The sequence below is a fragment of the Larus michahellis genome, chromosome 1, assembly GCF_964199755.1.
Source record: "Larus michahellis chromosome 1, bLarMic1.1, whole genome shotgun sequence".
Classification (NCBI taxonomy): Eukaryota; Metazoa; Chordata; class Aves; order Charadriiformes; family Laridae; genus Larus; species Larus michahellis.
The window spans coordinates 16,981,997-17,001,249 of record NC_133896.1 but is presented as its reverse complement, the minus strand read 5'-3'; the positions used below and the strand labels follow the sequence as shown (position 1 = coordinate 17,001,249).

General features: G+C 40.2%; 1 protein-coding gene across 4 annotated transcripts in view; it reads right to left on the bottom strand.

Annotated features, from left to right (window-relative positions):
* The window catches only part of KIF21A (kinesin family member 21A), a 91,541-nt gene extending 72,589 nt beyond the window's left edge, over nt 1–18,952 (bottom strand). For 3 of the 4 annotated variants that reach the window (XM_074583390.1, XM_074583563.1, XM_074583646.1), the window contains exon 1: nt 18,541–18,948. In XM_074583390.1, the coding sequence (XP_074439491.1) occupies nt 18,541–18,584 (44 nt within the window). In that variant the 5' untranslated portion in view covers nt 18,585–18,948. Of the gene's footprint in view, nt 1–18,540 lie in introns of all 4 variants that reach the window. The other variant, XM_074583478.1, reaches the window with a different exon arrangement.
* Between the last annotated feature and the right edge of the window lie 301 nt (nt 18,953–19,253).

Sequence of the window (19,253 nt, the reverse complement as noted above, 5' to 3'; positions counted from 1 at the left end):
AAATTTCTTCGTATTTATTGTTGACTGTTTCTACTGAACAGACGTTGCTCTGTTTCAAAACAGAAGGTAGACTGTTCAAGCAGTGACTGAAAGCTCTGAGCTGGTAAATCCTAGCTGTGCAGTAAGGGAAATCACCCACTTGCTTTATTTAGTACTATCTGTTTTAAGACTTGCAAACCAGAAAGGAACAACATTATCTACCTTCTTCAGTCCTTCTGGTTCAGCTACACATTTTTATAAGTCTGAATGTCAATCCCCAAGTGTAATTCTTTCCTTCATGTCTCTTCATCCTATTTGTAAGGTTGCAAAGACACCCACAATAGCAGCAACAGCATTAAAAATTAAAGATCGGTTTTTCCATCCTTCTGTTCCTATGCAGTGACACTGTATTCAGCTGCCCTATGAAGACCTGATCACCTCGCTGCTCTTTGTTGGCTTCAGATAGTGCTTTAAAAGAAGGCCTCCAAAAAGTTAGTTAAAAGTCAGGGCAATTCAGGAAACTATGCTAGAAATTCAGTAGGTAGCATTTTTCCCCACACTGAGTCATACTCCAAATTGATTGCTCGGTACTATGCTGGATGCTCTTTTGTTGCAAGCAGGCATTAGGCAAATATAAACTGACAGTCCTCAAACTCCCCCCCGCCATTCTCCAAGCCCCCCAACAGTTGAGATGGTTGCAAGTCTCTTGGTACTAATTCTAACAACAGTCTCCATGAGGTTTCAACCAGGTGCAAAGCTTGGGTTATCTACCAGCCATAATCTTTTCTTCTGCTAACTGCAATCCAGTTTTCAGGTGTGGTGGAGATAGGACAGGAATAAAAAAAAAAAAGGAAATGTTTCTGTTAATGCAAGAATATTTAGCATTTACATGTAAATACCAGTGGAAAGCTGAAATAACTGGAGCTTAAATAACAAAAGAAGTGAAAAGAAAGGGACTGGTCACAGCTGACTAGTGCAGTTGGTACAGCTGTGAAGACTATCAGGGCCTTGCTCAACACCGTCTCTGCAAAAAATCCACTGGAATCTGGAACTTCACAGGAAAGCCAGTTTCCACACACAACCTCACATCCCAAGGCTAGCAGGAAGAGAGCTCTGCACTGCAGTGACACCTGCACCAAGGGCCAAGCTGCCACCACTTCACATCCTCAGCCTTTTCTCCAGTCTGAGGGAAGTAAGTAATGCAGAAGAAGTTACAAGACAATGGATACATGGGATTACAGAAGTGCAGGGTAGTAGCTCCTCAGACAAATCCAATTCTCTACATTTATGTACCTTAAGTTCTCACAGAAGAAAACACTTGTAGCACACACTCAGATGTATTACCCTGAAGACAGACAAGAAACCATCAAGATCAAAAGCTTTTTTAATAAAACAGTTCTGGCAGAAAGTTGAGAATTTGATTAAAATGAAGAGCTGTGTCTAAATGTGGATACTGCATAGAAAATAAATTTCTGGATGATAAACCAGAAACTTACTAAATATTTTCATATTTTAGTAAATACATGAATAATTGGAATACTTTAACTTCTTGTTTGATTTGGGCAAAGATAATTATATTGGGCAAAAAGCTGCAGCCACTATTGCTTCTTCCCCATTGCCTAGGGTATTAAATTTTCCCATTGCCAGTAGAAAAGAACATCCTCTATGTTGACTGAGGCTTATCACCTGACTAAAGTTTAAGATATGGTTCTTCAATATTACTTCTACTAGTTCTCCATTAACAGTTAAAACTATACAAATAACTTATTGACTATAACATCCAACATATCACTGGATATTTTAATCTAACAGAAAGTGCTGTTCCTGCTACCTGATCAGGAAAGTATGGGCTAATTTCATATTCTTGACCTTTGATAACATATAAAATAGAAAAGACTGTCTGATTGTCTAACAGTTGAACTTCCACTCCAGGCAGGTAGAAAGTCCTCGTAGCCTACGCTGAGCAAATTCAGTGCGGAAATCATTGTGGAAATACAATCATTCTCCTGTTTTAATTGCTACTAGCATACAGACCTCAGCCCACTAGCAAGCATACAGTTTGGAATTACCACTAATAAAAATAATACTGGCAACACCATTACAGCAAAATTTTAGCTCCAGGACAGAGCACGTCCATGAAAGGAGTGTACTCTGGTAATGCACCACAATATAAACTGACAGGTCCACAACTCAACTGCATAGTTAACTCATGACATACACACTGTGAATAAAATCTAGCAAGAACTGGCTACTTCCTTGCTATTTGTATCTGCTTTAAACAACTAACATTTATGGCGTTGTAACATCGAGGCTAAGTACTTTCTGCTTCCCATTCTGGCTGTAGGCTTAATTTTTCATTAGGGCTCAGGTTCCCTGATTAGATTACAAGTCCAACCAGAACTCCAAAACTATTAAAGCAAAGTCACTTCATAAAAAAAAAAAAAAAAAAAAGATAAATGATGCCACAAGGTACTTCACACAGATTAAAAGCCGTTCTCTCAATTTTACGTTAGAGGCATGGGAGGCTCTTCCTCCATTTCTGGAACAATCCTCTTCTGCGTGCAGCTGCTGGGCACTGCTCTGCCAGCCTCCCGCAGCTCCAGTGCACACAAAGCAGCAACACCTGATCCTGGGACCATCTCTGTCTGCTGAACGCTTGGCTGCAGCTCCTTGGGGACAGAAAGAAAAGTTTGTCCTGACAAGCCTCTTCAGGGTCAAAACTCATTTCTTTGTCTTGACTGAATTAAATCAGCTCTTCTTGGCACGTAACACTTTTCTATCGGGCATTTCGCAGCTGCTCTCGGAAATCATCAATGCAAACCACTTGCGGTTTGTCTGCATAAGAGTTCATAGTCCCTCGTGCACTGGAGGTAGCACAGATGCTTTCAAAACAAGTATTCTTACATAAAATAAACTGTTTCAAATTGCCTCAGAATTTAAGCTTACAGTAGCTGTTTACATATCAGGACTACAGTAAACCAACCGAGATGGCTACAGTCCCTGCCACAAGACTTGTGATCAAATACCTAATTCCTGTGAGCATTTAACATCAGACAAGGTAAGAGTTCCTTTGGCTTAAATGAGACCTAACAGGACAGTGCATGAAGGGAGGCGTACACAAGGTTTTCCAGGATCAACACCTAAGCTAACAAAAAACTTTGCCAGGAAATGGAAAACTATGAGTTCAAAAAAAATAATGCAGTAATGGCATACGGGTAGAGCCTAAAGGCCAAGGAGGGTCTTATGCTAAGGCTCATATAAAGCTTTCATAAAGGGTCATACATTAATACATAGATACATCTGTCTGTAGCTTTTAATAAATCTAAAACTTTAAAGCTGTTTCAGACTGTTTCCTCACCAGCACCAAAAAGTCAGAAGACACAAGCTACAAACTTCACATCGCCAACTGCTATGAATCAGGCAGCTGCTCCCACACCTATGTATGACTTTCACTCCATTGCTGCACTCGGCTTCAACCACATACTACCACTGCTTTCACACTAAACCACAAAGAAAAAAAAAAGCCAAAAAAGAAAAAAAATCATACAGCAATAACAAAGCTCTAGTGTTTTGGCCAACCTTGTTTCCACCTGAAATAATTTCCTTTAACACTACAAACAACATTTGGGGGGTGGGGAGAAGAGGTAGAAGGCTGTATATTCCAGCTAAGGTGACAGGGATCTAGAAAGAAAAGTTGAATATTTACACAAAACTTCTTAGGCTAACTGGTGTTATACACAAATTTCCCAGAAGTATTAAGGAAGGTCTTAAAAGGGTGTTAGTAGATCAATACTATTTATGTTTTCTAGAATTTCCAGTTTTCTCTAAAGCAGGTACATCTAATTCTTCCATGACAGTCTCCTTTTACAATTTCAGTATCAAACCTAAAGAGAAAAAAATTTCCGCACCATTTTAAATTTTAACATTTTCATAACTCATGGTACACAAAATTTTAATTGTACTATTTAACTGATTTTCACCACTGAATCTGAAGAAATGCTAAAGCAAGGAACAATGTTAGCAATGAAGGCTCTTTCAGTTCTGAAAAAAAGAGAAGTTTATTTTTTTGACTAAAATACTGTCAGGGTTTTTTCTTTTTTAAAAGAAACATGACAGTTAAGCAGATAGTGCCACCTTAAGATCCTCCCAGAAAAGATTGTTTTCCCCCTGGTTTCAACTATAGACTTTGCTTGCCCATGCCTTATCACTTGACTTTTGTTTACACAGAAATACAGAACTCTGTCATCAAATGAAGTGCAACTGCAATGCAGCCCTTATGTAAGCCTCATCACATGAATAATTAGTAGGGCCCATAGGAAACTACAAATAGCTTATTTCCCAACCATACTTACCAGAGTTAACCATTTCTAGACCACTCAATTATGAACCAGTGGCTGAAGAATGGGAACAGGACTAATTCAAACTATAAGTGGGCAACAGATTCAGTTCAGGGAGCGGGATTACCTGGAACGAATGAAAGGAGAGGATTTCCCTGCCTCTTGCAGTTTGAGGTCAGAACTGGTTGCACTTCACTTACAATCATGGTTTTAACTAAACACATAATTGGATTCTCAATCAAATCCATTGGACTGGTGTTACACTATATGTCAGTTAAGATTATCAGCATCAAAATGGATCAAAAATGTACACAACTGCTTGTGTCTTTTCTATACAACCCATCATCATCCTAATCTGGAGGTATCACAAACAGTTTTCAGTTCAGAGTGAAAGGACTTCAACCCTGTCTTCCCAGGCAGCCATTGCAAAGCAGCACATTTAGATTGTTGACCTCTAATCTACAGCAGCAGTGCTGGCCGGGGGGTCTTGCAAAGGCAGCGAAAATGGAGCAACACAAAGACTCAGCAGTTACAAAATAGTACAGCAGTGACACTCCACCTAAAACCTGCTGTCACAGCAGGAATGCCAGCATTGGTACCTCTAGCAATTCTTCCTGGAACAATGTTTGGGGTTTGTTTGTTTTTTTTAAAAAAAAAAACTGATATTTTAAGTCCTTTGTCACCTACCTTAGCTAACAATTTAAAGGAAACAAAATAGACCAGGACTCAGACAAACCTGACCAAAAGAAAATGTAAAAAAACCTGGTTTTCCTTTTTAAAAAACAAAAGCCTACCCCCCACATAAGAGAAGTCCTCGTGCAATCTGTAGCTCTCCTGAGATTTTTGCATCAGTCACAAGCACACTGAGCTGCACAACTCCAGTACATAGTAGCACATAATAAGGACATCCAGAAAGATTTGGGGATTAGAAGAAAGTAAAAGATCTCTAGCTGTCCTTGAACCTTTCAAACTTCACTGAAAAACTGAAAAGTCCCTGGCTCTACACCCTCTTGCCATTCCTACCTGGCTGTCGGGAAGAAAGGGAGAGCTTTGGAAGTCCATTTCCTTTGGGAACAAAACTTTTCAGCTATTTGCAAAACAACTAAAGATATCCCCTACCTTCGTGCTCCAATCACATCTAGAACAATAAGCAATAGGAGTATCCCCAGCACATTAAATACTGAACAAATACTCAGAAGAGGGGATCATTAATACTCCAATACCAGAGCTGATGCTATAAACAGCAGCAGATGTCCAAGATTTTGTAGCTTTGCCCTGTGGTGAAGAAAAAAACCTAAAACAAGCCACACAGATTATTTAAGTATTTCCAACTTCAGAAGCGAGATGGCCAGCATCTCCTAGCCAGAGATTTGCTCATGCTGGCATATGGAAGTGGGGACACTGGTGTACATAGGGTATATGGCATCGCCCATCTCAACAGGTAGTAGCATACCCAGAGAACTCCCAGAACTGGTAATGGCTGCAGCCCCTTAAATACAAAAGTCTCTTTCAACTATCTCTCCCAGTGGTACCTTATAAATTATCCATCCAGTATCACTTTACGTCAACCAACACTAGTGCTCACACATTAGTAGATCCATGTCTTTGTTTTTAGGCTAGCAGTTTTCCTTCTGATGTTTCCCCCATCTATGTTTAAGATCTCCAGAGATGGAGCTTTCAGCCTCAAAGGACAAAGAGATAAGAAAAATAAACCTCAATAATCTAAATTTATATATTGCACTTTAAAAGGTCTTACAACGTGTTGAATGCATTAATACCTGAAATCCTGGGTTACAACATAACTTAAAATCATGCATTAAACAGACTGGGTTTGAGTATTTGAATGCCCCCTCCAGAGCCATTCTGAGGCACCTGACATTCAGAAGCTGGAGCCAGATCTTGCAAAGATGCAAGATGACTACATGGCCAAAGCATTATTAGCTGACAAGGAAGAACCAAACCAAAAACACTACACCCCACAAAAACCAGCATGTGACTCAAGAAAAACAAGTTTATAAATTTAGTATTTGAAATACAGTTACTATCACTACAACATTTAATGCATTAATACACTAAATTAAAATTGTAGCACTGTTGTTACTGTGAAGAGAAAGAGGGTTAACAGTCAGGATCCTAACATTTATTTTTTTTATTTTCAGAATGGAAAAATAACACAATGCCAATTCATGTAACTTCTGAGCAAAGGAGAGGACCTCTCGCACACATTGCTGTGCTGGAGTGACCATCCCCCTCTATACCAAGACGACAACAAAATAGAAGAACAGTTTTCTCTAAAACAGCGCAGTACATTGCAAGTGTTCTGCCCCACTGGATATTCCTTGATTAGACATGTAGCCTTGCCCTAAAGAAGTTCAATCTTAAGATGAAAAATGCATGCATAAACAACAGAATACACTTATAAAAAAGCAGCCAGTTGTTCGGCTAGACTACAATTAGTCAAATTTCCTTGGCATTTCTGATAAAACTTGGAAGTCAGTAGCATTTCCTAGCTGCAATCTGAGAAATCAAAAGTACTTTCCTCAGTCTACCAATAAATTCCTATGTTTTAAACAGATTGAACTTCAACCAGAAAACTCTTACATGGATACTAGGCAGACGTCCAACAATACAAACCAAGCTGAATGTTAACTTTGCCCAGTGCTCCACACACACTATATGTACGCACAAACCCAAAGAAAGAAAATACAACTTTTAAATCCATTTTTCAATAGACAAGACAAAAACTAATAATACAAATAATAATTCATTTCTAAGAAGTCATAAGAAACTGTTCCAAGGTAAGTAACTGGTGCTTTGGGTTGTATTCACAAGATTATCATGTGCTTCATGTGATAAACCACTGACACTTGTCTGCATTTCTTTCGGACTTACAGAAGGTATTGTTTGAACAAGCCAAAAGAACTGAAAGACTGAAACATGAACTGTCCAGGGGGAACAGGGAAACAGACACGACTATTCTATGAGGTAGCTGAGGAGAGCATGAATATCTGAAAAGCACAGAAACATTAAACAGTGCTGGAGGTTAATTATTCTCACTAGTCAGCTTGGCCAAAGCAGTAAGTGAGCTTAAACTGTGGCAGAGAAAATGCAGGCAGAAGTTGACCTCCAGACATTCCTGCTGGGAGAAGAGGAAAGCAGACTGAATCGCACTCCAAATGCCTTCACAGCAGCAATATCGCGTGTACTATGAAATAGTCTTCAAGACAGGTAGGGAAGGGTTGGATGAGGGGGAAGAATAGACTTTAGAACAGAAAGAATATAGAAACCATGCAAACAAACAAAAGCTTCCAGTACTACATGCTTACAGTGCATTGCCTCCTAATACCAGCCATATCACCAGCACCACTGGATAGCTGTCAGTCCACCAAGAACCCGCTCTTTCATATTCAGAACTCATCAGGAGAAGAGGCTGCACCCCCTTTGCTGAAGCTGTCCGCCATACCTCACTCTTCCCAACAGATCATAGGCACAGACCTCTTCAACATCTTCCTGGCTTTTAGGCCCTGCCTGCTCTCTTCCAATACAAAAGATTACCAAGACAGCAGACCCAGACTCCTTACTGAGGCTTAAATCAGGAGGACAAGAGGCAATAGTCACAAACCACTGCAAGCAAGAGACTTCCCAACTTGGCATAAGGAAAAAGTTTTGCCCATTAAGACAGTCAAGTATTGGTTGTCCAGAGAGATTGAGGACTCTCCACCCTCCAGGGTTTTTCCAAGATCTAACTTGCTAGAGCAACCTTGCCTGAATTTAGTTTTGACCCTATTTTGGGTGGGAGGTTGGATCAGATGACCTCCTGAGATCTCTTCAAACTTGAATTAGTCTAAGCTTACCCTTCCAAATCTGTAAGGCTTTACTGTCCATATGGGCATTTTCACACTCCTGTAAACATATTCTGACATCTGAATGGGATCATTCAACTGTGCTGAATTCAGGTCCTGGCACTCAACATGCAGCTTCACAGAATTACAGGCAAATGGGATGAAAGAGAGTTGGAAAGATAGTAGAGTTTATTCACCCACTCTTCTGGAACAAGGTAATACCAACTACGTCCAAGAAGTACCTGGCAGTTATCAGCTTGAATTGTTTATAAAAGTCTCCTATATGGGCAATTCCACGCCTCCACAGACAAATTGTTCCAGGCCATCCATCCTTACAACAGAAAAATATTTTCTTCCTATCTTTTACTTTTCTTACTGTAATTTAAGCCACTAACTACATGAAAGTGTAATTTATCCACTTCACCTTGAACATGAAGAACAATTTACTCCCTTCTACTTTTGTATTTGTATTTGACTCTAAGCATTTCAAGACATGTCTCTTGGCAATCTTCATTCCTGATACCTCACACCATGGAACTGGTCATGTTTTCTAGACAAAGAGTCATTTCCCTTCTCTTTTCAATTCACCACAGTTAGTCCACATTTTTCTTGAAATGCAGCACCCAGACCCTAACACTAGACATGAGCCAATACACCAGCAGTATTGAACAAAGGGTACGGATTACTTTGCACCTTACATAAAACCTCCAATTTCTATATACACTAATTTTCTTCTTCTGCCACAATACAACGCTACTGATTCATGCTTAATTTTTACGCATTATTCCTAATCACTTGAATTCTTCCCTACAGTAACAGCAGAGAGCACACTGGCCCCGATGTTCAGTCAAGTATCATCCAAGATGTAGGCCAACACCATTTTATGTAAGCCCTCTCTTCCCAAAGATAGATCTCAGCATCCAGCAGTCATGAGTGTTAAAAAAAAAAATCAACAGAAGCATTGGCCTGGCACAGGCCAGCCCTGCTTTCAGGGCTGCAAGCACAGAACAAAGCACTTCCATCTGAAGCCCTCAGCTGTGCAATGGTTCTTCCTCTTTAGGGCCTACCAGGGCTTTACTTGTTGACATTTAGGGAACAATGAAAAGTCCATCTGTTCCTCAAAAGGTTTGCTAACAACGATAATGAAATATATCTACCGCTACACTTTAAAATGCGGAGTCAAGACTGTGGGTTAACTAGGTGACTAGCCAACGTATATCACTTTGGGGACTGTGTGGGGAAGAAAAAGAAAGAAAGAAAACAACAAAAAAACACCCCACCCATAAAACAACAACAACCACCACCACACACCCAAACAAAACCCAGAAGTTTGAAGCTTTTGGGAGTACAAAAGAAAAAAAAGTGACATTTAATTATACTGATGTTTAATTGTCAAATAGTTTGCCTGTCAATACCAGTTCAGCCCTATCTCAGATCTCATTTTTAGAGCTCACTAAACACCAATCCACTTTTGCTGAACTCAAAAGTTCTGCTAGCGAAGATCAAAATGGCAGTTTTATTGTTTCTGAGTGATAGGCTGACTGATTAGATTAGACAGAAGCGTAAGCCGTGCTCTAAGTGGTATAGATTGAACAGGTGGCCTTTTCTCTGACCTACTACCTCTTCAAATGCTGTTAAAAGTGGAATCCTTCTCTTTTCTATCATGTCTAGAAAATATATATTCAGCTATTTACTCCCCCTTAACCCAATATAAAAATATTTTTCTAGTCTTTAATGTTTCAAATAGTTTGCTCATAAAACAAATCAACCTTTCCCAAATATACCAGTCATTCATACACACAATATAATTTTAACTTAGAAAAGAAAATACAGGAGATATTTAGATGGTATCAATATCCCTAGTCTGCAGAGTAATGTGTATAGATAAGATGTCCTAAAAACATAAAAAATAAAAATTCTAAGTCATCACATTACAGAGCCAGAGCCTAAGTATAATGATTTCATAAAATTAAAGACCAGAATTCAAAAGGAATGCATTTGAGACCAGGGAACGAAACAAACCTTACCTGGACAATTTATGTAGAGTGAAAACTGAAGCAATGTATGGTTTGCTTAGCAGGTAAAAAAAATAAAATAATGAGTACTCAGCTATATCCTACAGATCAAAGTGTCTGGTACAGGCATAATTTTTTTTCTCCTCACACAGAAACAAATGGTGAGGGAAGGGAGAAACAAAGGCATACACATGCTTTAGCAAAACAGAATTTGTAATTGTAATATTTTTCATAGAAGGTAAACTACAAAAACTCAGGTGTTTTAGTAGCAGTTGCTTTTTTCATGATACTATGTCATGTATTGTTTATATCACACCAGAAGTGTTTATTGAACTTTGAAGCTACATCTTTGGCCTGAGGAGCTTATGACATAATTCTGAGATGGTAATACACAAAGTGCCAGTGGAACATGGGGAGGGAAGAACAGGAAAACAATATTAAAAAAAGACAAAAGATTCACTACCTACACTCATAGTCCTCTCATATCCTCATAAGGGTGGAGATGGGGACATGGAGATTCTGTCCTATGACAGAATCATGCACAAACTAAGATAGAAGCACTGCTGCAGTTGGTAAATATATTTAATCAATACTACTGAGTGAGAGATTAGCAACTCGCAGATTTTGGGATAATGAGCTACTCAGAGTGACACAAAAGGTCTCAGGACTCATCTCCCAATTATTCCCATGCTAAAGGGAAGAAATGTCCAACAACCTGTGTGCTAAGAGTTACCACTGGCTTTGAAAAACAAAGTTAATTTAAGTAACATCTTCATTTTCAATATTTTGAATAAGTTATATAAACAGGCATCTTATTTAATTCTGCCTACCTTCCTATCACTATATTCCAAGAAGATGCAGTCTCACAGGCAATGTGGTACCAAATGCTTCAAAGAAAGTGGCTTATCTGGGTTCCTACATTCTATACGATACTAAGGGTTATACTGTACATGGGGCATTTCTTATCAGGCTTGCTAGTGAACCCAGAATTATGTGAGACTATATTTCACTATTTGCAATGTATTTCTAGAGGATACTCTTATGTTTTTAACTATTACTGATGACTTGCATAACCTTTTGATCAACATTGCTAGAAAGTCACATACTTCAATATAATCTCTTGACCGATATTAATACTCCACAGATATATAGCTTTTCAGCTTAAGATGCTCCCTTAACTTTGTTTTAGTAGTATTACGCAAAAGACAACTACCATGGTTAGAAACAGGAAGAAAAAAATAGTTAATGAAAATAATGAAAAAATACACAGGCTTAAACAAAGACAATAAACAAGTGGTTGGAGCATTGACCTAAGATGTGGAAAGACCGTTATTCAAGATCCCCTAATGAGATTAAACTAGGTAAGCAGAGAAGACTGATCAAACTCTTCCATATGAGACATTTCACAGAAGAGAAACATTTTCTGTCCAGTGCTATTAGCCTACCGCACCTTCCATGTGTTCAGCTGTAGTAGCTGAATCGCCATGCTATAGCATGCTACAGTCCTTTAACTCTTATCCACCTTGAGAATCATGTTTTAGTCATATATTTAAAGGATCAATTATGTTGAACATAAATAAACACCATTCACAGCTACAGTGTACAAGAGAAAGCATTTCAAGGAACCTTGAGTACTTAAGAGCGAGCATGGAGAAACTACATTAAATCTAAAACATCCTGCAAAAAGTTAGGTATTTGCTAACCAACTGATGTATGCAGAGTTCCTGTGACAGCACGAATGCAAGAACCACCAGCGATTCACCAAAAATTAGCGAGACAACAAATCCTTTAATCCATTTTTAAATCCAACAATGGAAATGCACTATTCAACTTGAATTCACATGAATTGCTGTGTATAGTAGAGCAATAATATCATAACCCTTTACTAAGGTTTTGTTGCTCTCAGCTTTCTGAGTTGAAACTCCACAGTAAACGGGCTCAAGGGATGTGTCACTCATTTTTGTTAGGTAGACTTAAAGACCTAAAGACACTTAAAGGGACCATTGTCCTAAACAGCAAGCCCAGCAGTTGTCAGCTGATTAAAAAAAGAAGTTTCTTTAAACAAAAATTAATTATTCCAGCAGTGGCCAACTTTACCAAATCTGTTGAGGATACTAACAAAAATAAAGGACCAGATGGTACACCCTCCTCATTCCTTATTTACATACAGAGTCTATCCAGGAAAAGTTTTATGCTCATCAGTTGTTAGCTCTGAATCAGCAGTTTTTCACATTTTAAAATACATATTGAATAGAACTTTTCTATGCATCAAGCTCACTGTGACTCTGACCTCAAAATCCTTTCACTGTTCTCCATTTGCATCTTGTTGCTATGGTAAAGACATCAAACAAGAAAACATGTTTGAAAAAAAAAAATCAGGCTGCATTTCTCTCTTTAGTCACACTGGAGCAGACACATTTATTCCAGAAAAGTTTCATCAGGGAAGAGTGGAAATAAACATGGAGAGTTACAAAAAGGGAGGCAGGATGGGAAGAAAATGAACAAAACCTTAAAATAATTATAGAGGAGAAGAGAAAGAGGGCACAAGAAAAAGGCACAGCTCATGTAGTTACTCTTGTTGAACTTGTTCAGATCTGGTTTGATTTCTAATTAAACTTTCTTGTTCACCAGCACAACTGATACTTTTAACTTCTTGCAAGTGTTTTACATAGGAATAATAATAGCACAACAAAAAATTCTCTGCTCCAGCAGGAAAAAAAAAAAAAACACACACCTAAAATGTCTTTATTTCCCCAGCAGTAATCAGGCAACAGAACATGAAAGTAAGAATTCCAGCAGCCATCTCTGAGTGGGCAGCAAGGGCGATCTATAAAACGCTTAAAGCAAATAAAGGGAAAACAGAGGGAGGGAGCAAGATTCCCTTGATCTCAAGCGCCATTCAGATACTATAGAAGAACTTACAGAAGTCACACAGAAAAACTGGAAATGTGAAGCCTTGAGTTCAGTAATAAAGGAATATCTAGGCCAACAATATAAAACCTAACTCTCCACTGAGCATGAGTAGTAGAGAAAACATTATTAAATGGAAATTGGCAACTAACTCAATGGATTTTCAAAGTAAAGTAAATTACCAAGTCTTCCACAAACTTTGGGAAATACCAGGTTAGAAATATAATTCATGCACAAGCATGAACAGACCACTCATCGCAACACTCATTGCTTTTTCTTCTTAAATTCAAGACATATCCATCTTTTGGCAAGGAATACATGACATCAAGGGAAACGTCCGACTAGGATTTCTTTCCCCTCCCTCAAAGAATGAGTTTGCGTTTACATCGCATGAGTGGTGGAAAGGGAAGTTTATTTCCTAGAAAGCACGATCAGAGATTTCAGCCTGCCCCAAGCAATATCAGTTACGGATGATCAAGTCAGATATGATGAAACCTGAATTAATTCAGCAGCAGATGGTGTCGTGTCTTTTTTTTTTTCCAGCTAAAATGCAAAACATGTGGATGGGGTAGAGTAAAGTTTCAGGGAAGGACAAAGGAATGTTTAAATCGTGGAGCAAAAAGAAACATCAAAACTAACAAAAGATATGTAACATAAGCTTTCCAAAAACAAGATCTCTTTGGTAGCTTTCCACTAAAAGGCTCTCTCTCCAAAAGAGGTATTTTCCAACACCTAAAATGATCCCCAAAAATTACTACATAGTACCATTGAACAATTTTTTTCATCTTTGGTGGGGCATACTTGCTACTGGTAGACTGCTGAACTTCATGAATACAGTTACTTTGAGACATTTTCCCCAAAAAATTTTCACAGCTTCATAAGATTACAGGTAGGTAATAACTATTGTCTAGTAAAAGGAAAACTTTAGTTTGTTTTAAGGAGCCAGTGGATAGTACTGTAATCTATTGCTGTTGCTTATCTAGTTACAGAATAATTTATGAGAATGCTTAGCACTGTATGGGAAGCACGAAATGAGCACCTCTGCCCTCCAGAGCTTATGATATATACCACAGCATACATGGCCATTCATCTGACACTTGAGGATCTATTCATGGTAGGAAGCCTAAAACACAGCTGTAAGTGTTTGTAGAACAGCAGCCCAAGAAAGAAAATAGATTTCAACAGCCACCAAAGTGCTTCAAAACACACCTATCAAAAACAGGTTCCTTCCACTCAGATGCTTCTTTCCTAATGCATTTTACAGTAGCTGGATCTAGCACAGAGAAGAACAACTTCAGTGTAAAAGCTATTAGAGGAAAAAAAAAAAGGCTGAAAAAAAGGAATGCAAAAGATGAAAGGGTAGACAGAGGCACAACAACAACAAACAAACAGCAAATTCTGTGTGGTGAGAAAAAAACATATAGAAGCTAGCAAAGGAAAAAAATAATGCAGAAGACATACAACTGGTCACATAGCTCAAGAACTGGCAGTACAAAAAGAAGAAACCCAGTGTTCCCACAACAAACCTTTGCAGTAGAAGGCTAACGTTACAAGGGATGGACATATCCCCTTTGCATTATCAAAAGTTAACACTGTATCCTGATTTCATGCCACAAGCAGCTTGATTAGTTGCTAAAATCTCTGTTCCTAAATTGATTTAGTAATCAATCCGTTCTTCTAGAGTACTTTATCTCCCTTTTGGAATACCAGAAACAGAAGCTGGGATGTTTTAATTCATCATCTCCACTTACTACTCCCACTGTTATTAGAAATGGATCCTGGTAGATCCATTACATTTTGCACACATAATTTCCATTCTTGCCAAACATCAACATTTCACCTTTGTAAAGCAGTGTCACAATGTATTGCAGACATCCAGGGTAAGTACAAGAAGGAAACTTTTTAGATGATTCAGGGAAGAGCTGGGTGGCTGGATCCCACAGCCTCTATGCATGTGAGGAGGAAGGTAGCAATATCTACCTTCCTCCTTTGGAGGACTAGAACGTAGATATTTACTTCAGCATTCTACTTTGTTATGTCTTCTCCATAACAGGATCCAAATAACAGACATCCTCCCATGCTTTATCAGATAGCAGTCCTCCATGCAAAGCTTTCTGGTGAGCTCTATCCAAACATTATTGGTCTCTAAGAGTTACCTGGTTTAGCACATATCAAAAAAAAAAAAAACAGAAAGGACGTAAGTTAAACTTTCTGGTCATATTAGATCATCACTGCTAGGATGTCCTAACACCACAGCTCCAATCCATACAAAGTGAGGACAGGCACTAACTGTTACCTCTCCAGTTGGAGCTATTTCAGTTCCTGTGATACAGCTCAGGTCTGGTTGGTAAAAGTAAGCGTAGCTCTGACCTAACGGTTATGGGCACTTAGTGCAGTGACCCTATCCAGGCCCTGGGTAGCTCATACAATGACTCTCAAACACAATACTAACACTGTGTCAGTATCTCAATCTTAGGCAAGAATTTCATCTACCCAGCATGCAGGAAGCCTACACGTTGTATTTTGGCTGTAGACACCACTAAAGCAGCAAGAAACACAAGAATTAGGAACTATAATCTATATCCTTTTTGTGGTCTTTGTTCCAGAAACATGAACTATGAAGTCTATATCGTTCCACAGACTCCTCAGGAAAAGCTAGTTTTCATATGCTGAAAAGATGTTTACAAAAGCAAGACGGCAATTTCAGATTTACAAAAAAAAAAATGTAGTTTTTCCACAGATAAAAGAAAAACCATCCATTTGATTAAATAACTATCATGGGGGCCATCTGGATTCATCTGAAAACAGACACTATACAAAGTCACACAGAGAGCAAACCTCTTTGTTGAAGTTGCACACCATCATCAAAATTCTAAGTCCACAAGTCTTTTTTCAGTGGTGGCTGACAACAGAGAAAGAATTTTTTTCTTAATTGGGGAATTTAACATTAGCAACTGGATTATCTGCCAAACTATTTTCAGCTTTCATGCTTCACTAAACCAGAGTATTTAGCTCATTGCTCACAAACCCATTATTACACTAAAGAAAATGGGGAGCAATTAGCATACAAGATGATAGCTTAAAGGTGGTGCTAATTGGAAAGAATGAAGTATTTTTGAATCCTGTTGTATACAATTAGGTGAGATAACCAGGTTCTGAAAAAAATAATTTGCTAAACAATTTCAGTGATGTCTATCCTAGAAACTATGTTTAAAGTCTAAGCACATTCAGTTTTGCAGTAAGTTCAGTTGCAATATGCCTTTGTAGTATCTTACTTCAGTTACTACCACTGGGGTTGCAAACTAAAAGCTGGTCCTGCTGTAGAGCAAGCTTTAGTCGGGAAACATACAGACAAAAACACTGCTGTGATGAATTAGTTGTTGGAGATCATCGTTGAGCTAAGCTCTAGTTACCCAAACGAACTGAAAAACAAAATCAACAAGGAAACAGAACATAATATTCATAATGCACAGTACAGCATGGCGCTGATACACAGTGAGTTGCAAGACCAGTTGAATTATAGGACTGTGCAAAATACATAACCAGAAATAATAGAAAACCATCTACAAAGAACCACTGGTGGAAAAAAAAAAATAGTTGTGCATGATTTTGTTCATGATTGCTAAGCAGAGAGGGAGAAATCTTGTACATGAATAGTTAGTCTGCCAAAAGGAAAAAGACAGGAGAAAAGATGCAATTCTTCATTACTAGTGAACTGAAAATATACAATTCTTCATTACTAGTGAACTGCAGTCAGACATAAGATGTTAGTTAGACAATTATATTGCAGAAATATGCCTCGTAACATTAGGAATTTGTTTTCAAGAGCCACAGCTGCGTGATTTTAATTCACTTTTACAAACTCTTTGCCATGTATTATCTCTAATCTATTTATCACACACCTACAACTATAAACATATTTGCACCAGTAGGTTTTATTTAATTCCTAGCTGCGACAAACCTCTGTATTTGTAAATGAACTTCTACATCACTATTTTTTTTGGCTCAGAACATATTTAATATTTTCTTCAAATGACAGAGCAGTCTGTAAACCTGTAACACGCCCTATTTTTAGGATCACACCTATCTCATATTTTCCTTTTTTAAAATACAGCCTAATTATGCTTTGGAATAATACCTCCCTGTACTTTATGTGAGAAATGCTTCGACAGATAACAACACTCACAAAAGCGTCTCTCCCTATAGAAAATGCTACTGCAATCGGCAAGCAGACTTTGATGAACAACTGCAGCATACACCCCATGTTATCATGCAGGGGCGGTGTTTCTCTGTTTACTGAAAATGTTATTGAACCGTTCCCCCCACACGCACATACCAACAAGAGCATGCAGTAACATCACTTATTCCTACACCCTTCAGAGAAAAAACGATTCACCTTCTTTGTTTTCCTGCACAACCTTTGAATTATATAGCAAGGTGAGATGTATGTAGTGGTTCCAAGGATTCATTGGTAGGTACAGACCTTCCCCTAAAGTCTGATTTCTTGTGGCATAATGCTCTAAGTGCATCAGCATATAATATAATTCTTTCTTTAAAGGAAAGAAATAAATCGTCATTCAGTATCACAACCAAAACTCAAATACTGACATGTATGTACATATATACATGCATATATATACGCATACACGTACGTGTATATGTATGTATTTTTTTTTTCTCCTCATGTTTGAATCACATAAAGACATCTTGAAAATTAAGGCATCCGTGGGCTAATCTGGAAGTTCTTCAAACAATAAAATAGTATCTTCACATAGAATACCATGAAGAGCCAAGAGTTCACTGATGAACAAGAGATTTTTATCTCTGATTAAAAAAAAGTAATTTGAATTAGCTGATGTTTCAAAATGATACAGGCTCCACTCCCATTATGACTTTTACAGATACCTCGTCTAATTCACTGTGAGCAGCCTCATGGAAGCCCATCCCTGCCGGTGTGTAAGGTCAGACACAGCCTCCACGGGATAAAAGCCTTTACCCTTCTAAAAATATCAGTCTGCCAGGATCCACTCTCGCACAGCTCCGTGATGCGGACGGCATCGCCACCGTCAAGGGACTGCTCTGCTGCCATGAGTAAGCACTTGCAGCACCGGGCTATAATTAGTCGGAATATTTTTAGAGTCATTGCTGAAAATTAGAGAGAAATGACTGAAAAAGACCTCAGAAAGGGTTTGGTGTGGTGTTTTGTGTTCCCCCCCCACACACACTCCTTTGGCTATTTCCAACTGCTGCAAGGAAAAAGAGGCTCGGCAGGAGCCGAGGCGACACACTCATCCTGCGGGGAAGATGTCCCTCGCTCCTGCCCCTGTCCCCGCGGGTCGGGGGCTGGCGTCCCCGCGGGCACGACCGCGGTCACCCGTGTGCTGAGGGCCCGCCGGGAGCGCTCCCCCCCGCCGCCCGCTCCCCGGCCCCCCCAGGAGAGGCGGCGCCGCCGCTTACCTGACCGCCACCCGCACCGAGCTCTCGTCCTGGCCGGCCGACATGGTGCCGGGGGGCAGGCGAGGGGCGGCCGCCGACCTCGCCGGGAGCGGGGGGCGCCGCCGGGCCGAGGAGGGGCCGGCCGGTGAGGAGGTGAGGGCACTTGCGGCGGCTCTCCCCTCACCTCCTCCTCCTGCTCCGCCGCCTCCTCTCTCCAGCCATTTTAGGTGCCTGAATGAATAGGTAGGAGCTGCGGCAGCGCAGGGCGGTTCGCGCCGCTCCTCCTCCTACCCCCCGCCCCGCTCCGGCCCTCCCAGTCTCTGGGCGGGGAGCGCTGTCAGTCAGCCCGCCGGCGGGCGGAGAGACGGGCCCCGGACACCAGCCCCGCGCCCCGCCGGGGTCCGACTCCGGCCCGCCCCGGCCCGCTCCAGCCGCAATGCGTCAGCAGACCCCGCCCCGGGCGGCCGCCGGCGGCGGCGCGGGCACGGCGGGAGGCGGGGAGGGCGCCTCACGGCGCTCCCCTCACAGCGGGCACACGGACACCGGCACGGCCCTGCACACTCGGCCCTGCACACTCGGCTCCACACACACACACGGCCCTGCACGCAGGGCACTGCACACGCCCACCCTGTCCAATACGCTTGTCTCCACACACACAAACCCCTCGCACACCTCTCTCCTCGCACAACCGCACACCTCTCCTCACACACAACCCCCCCTCCACACACACAACC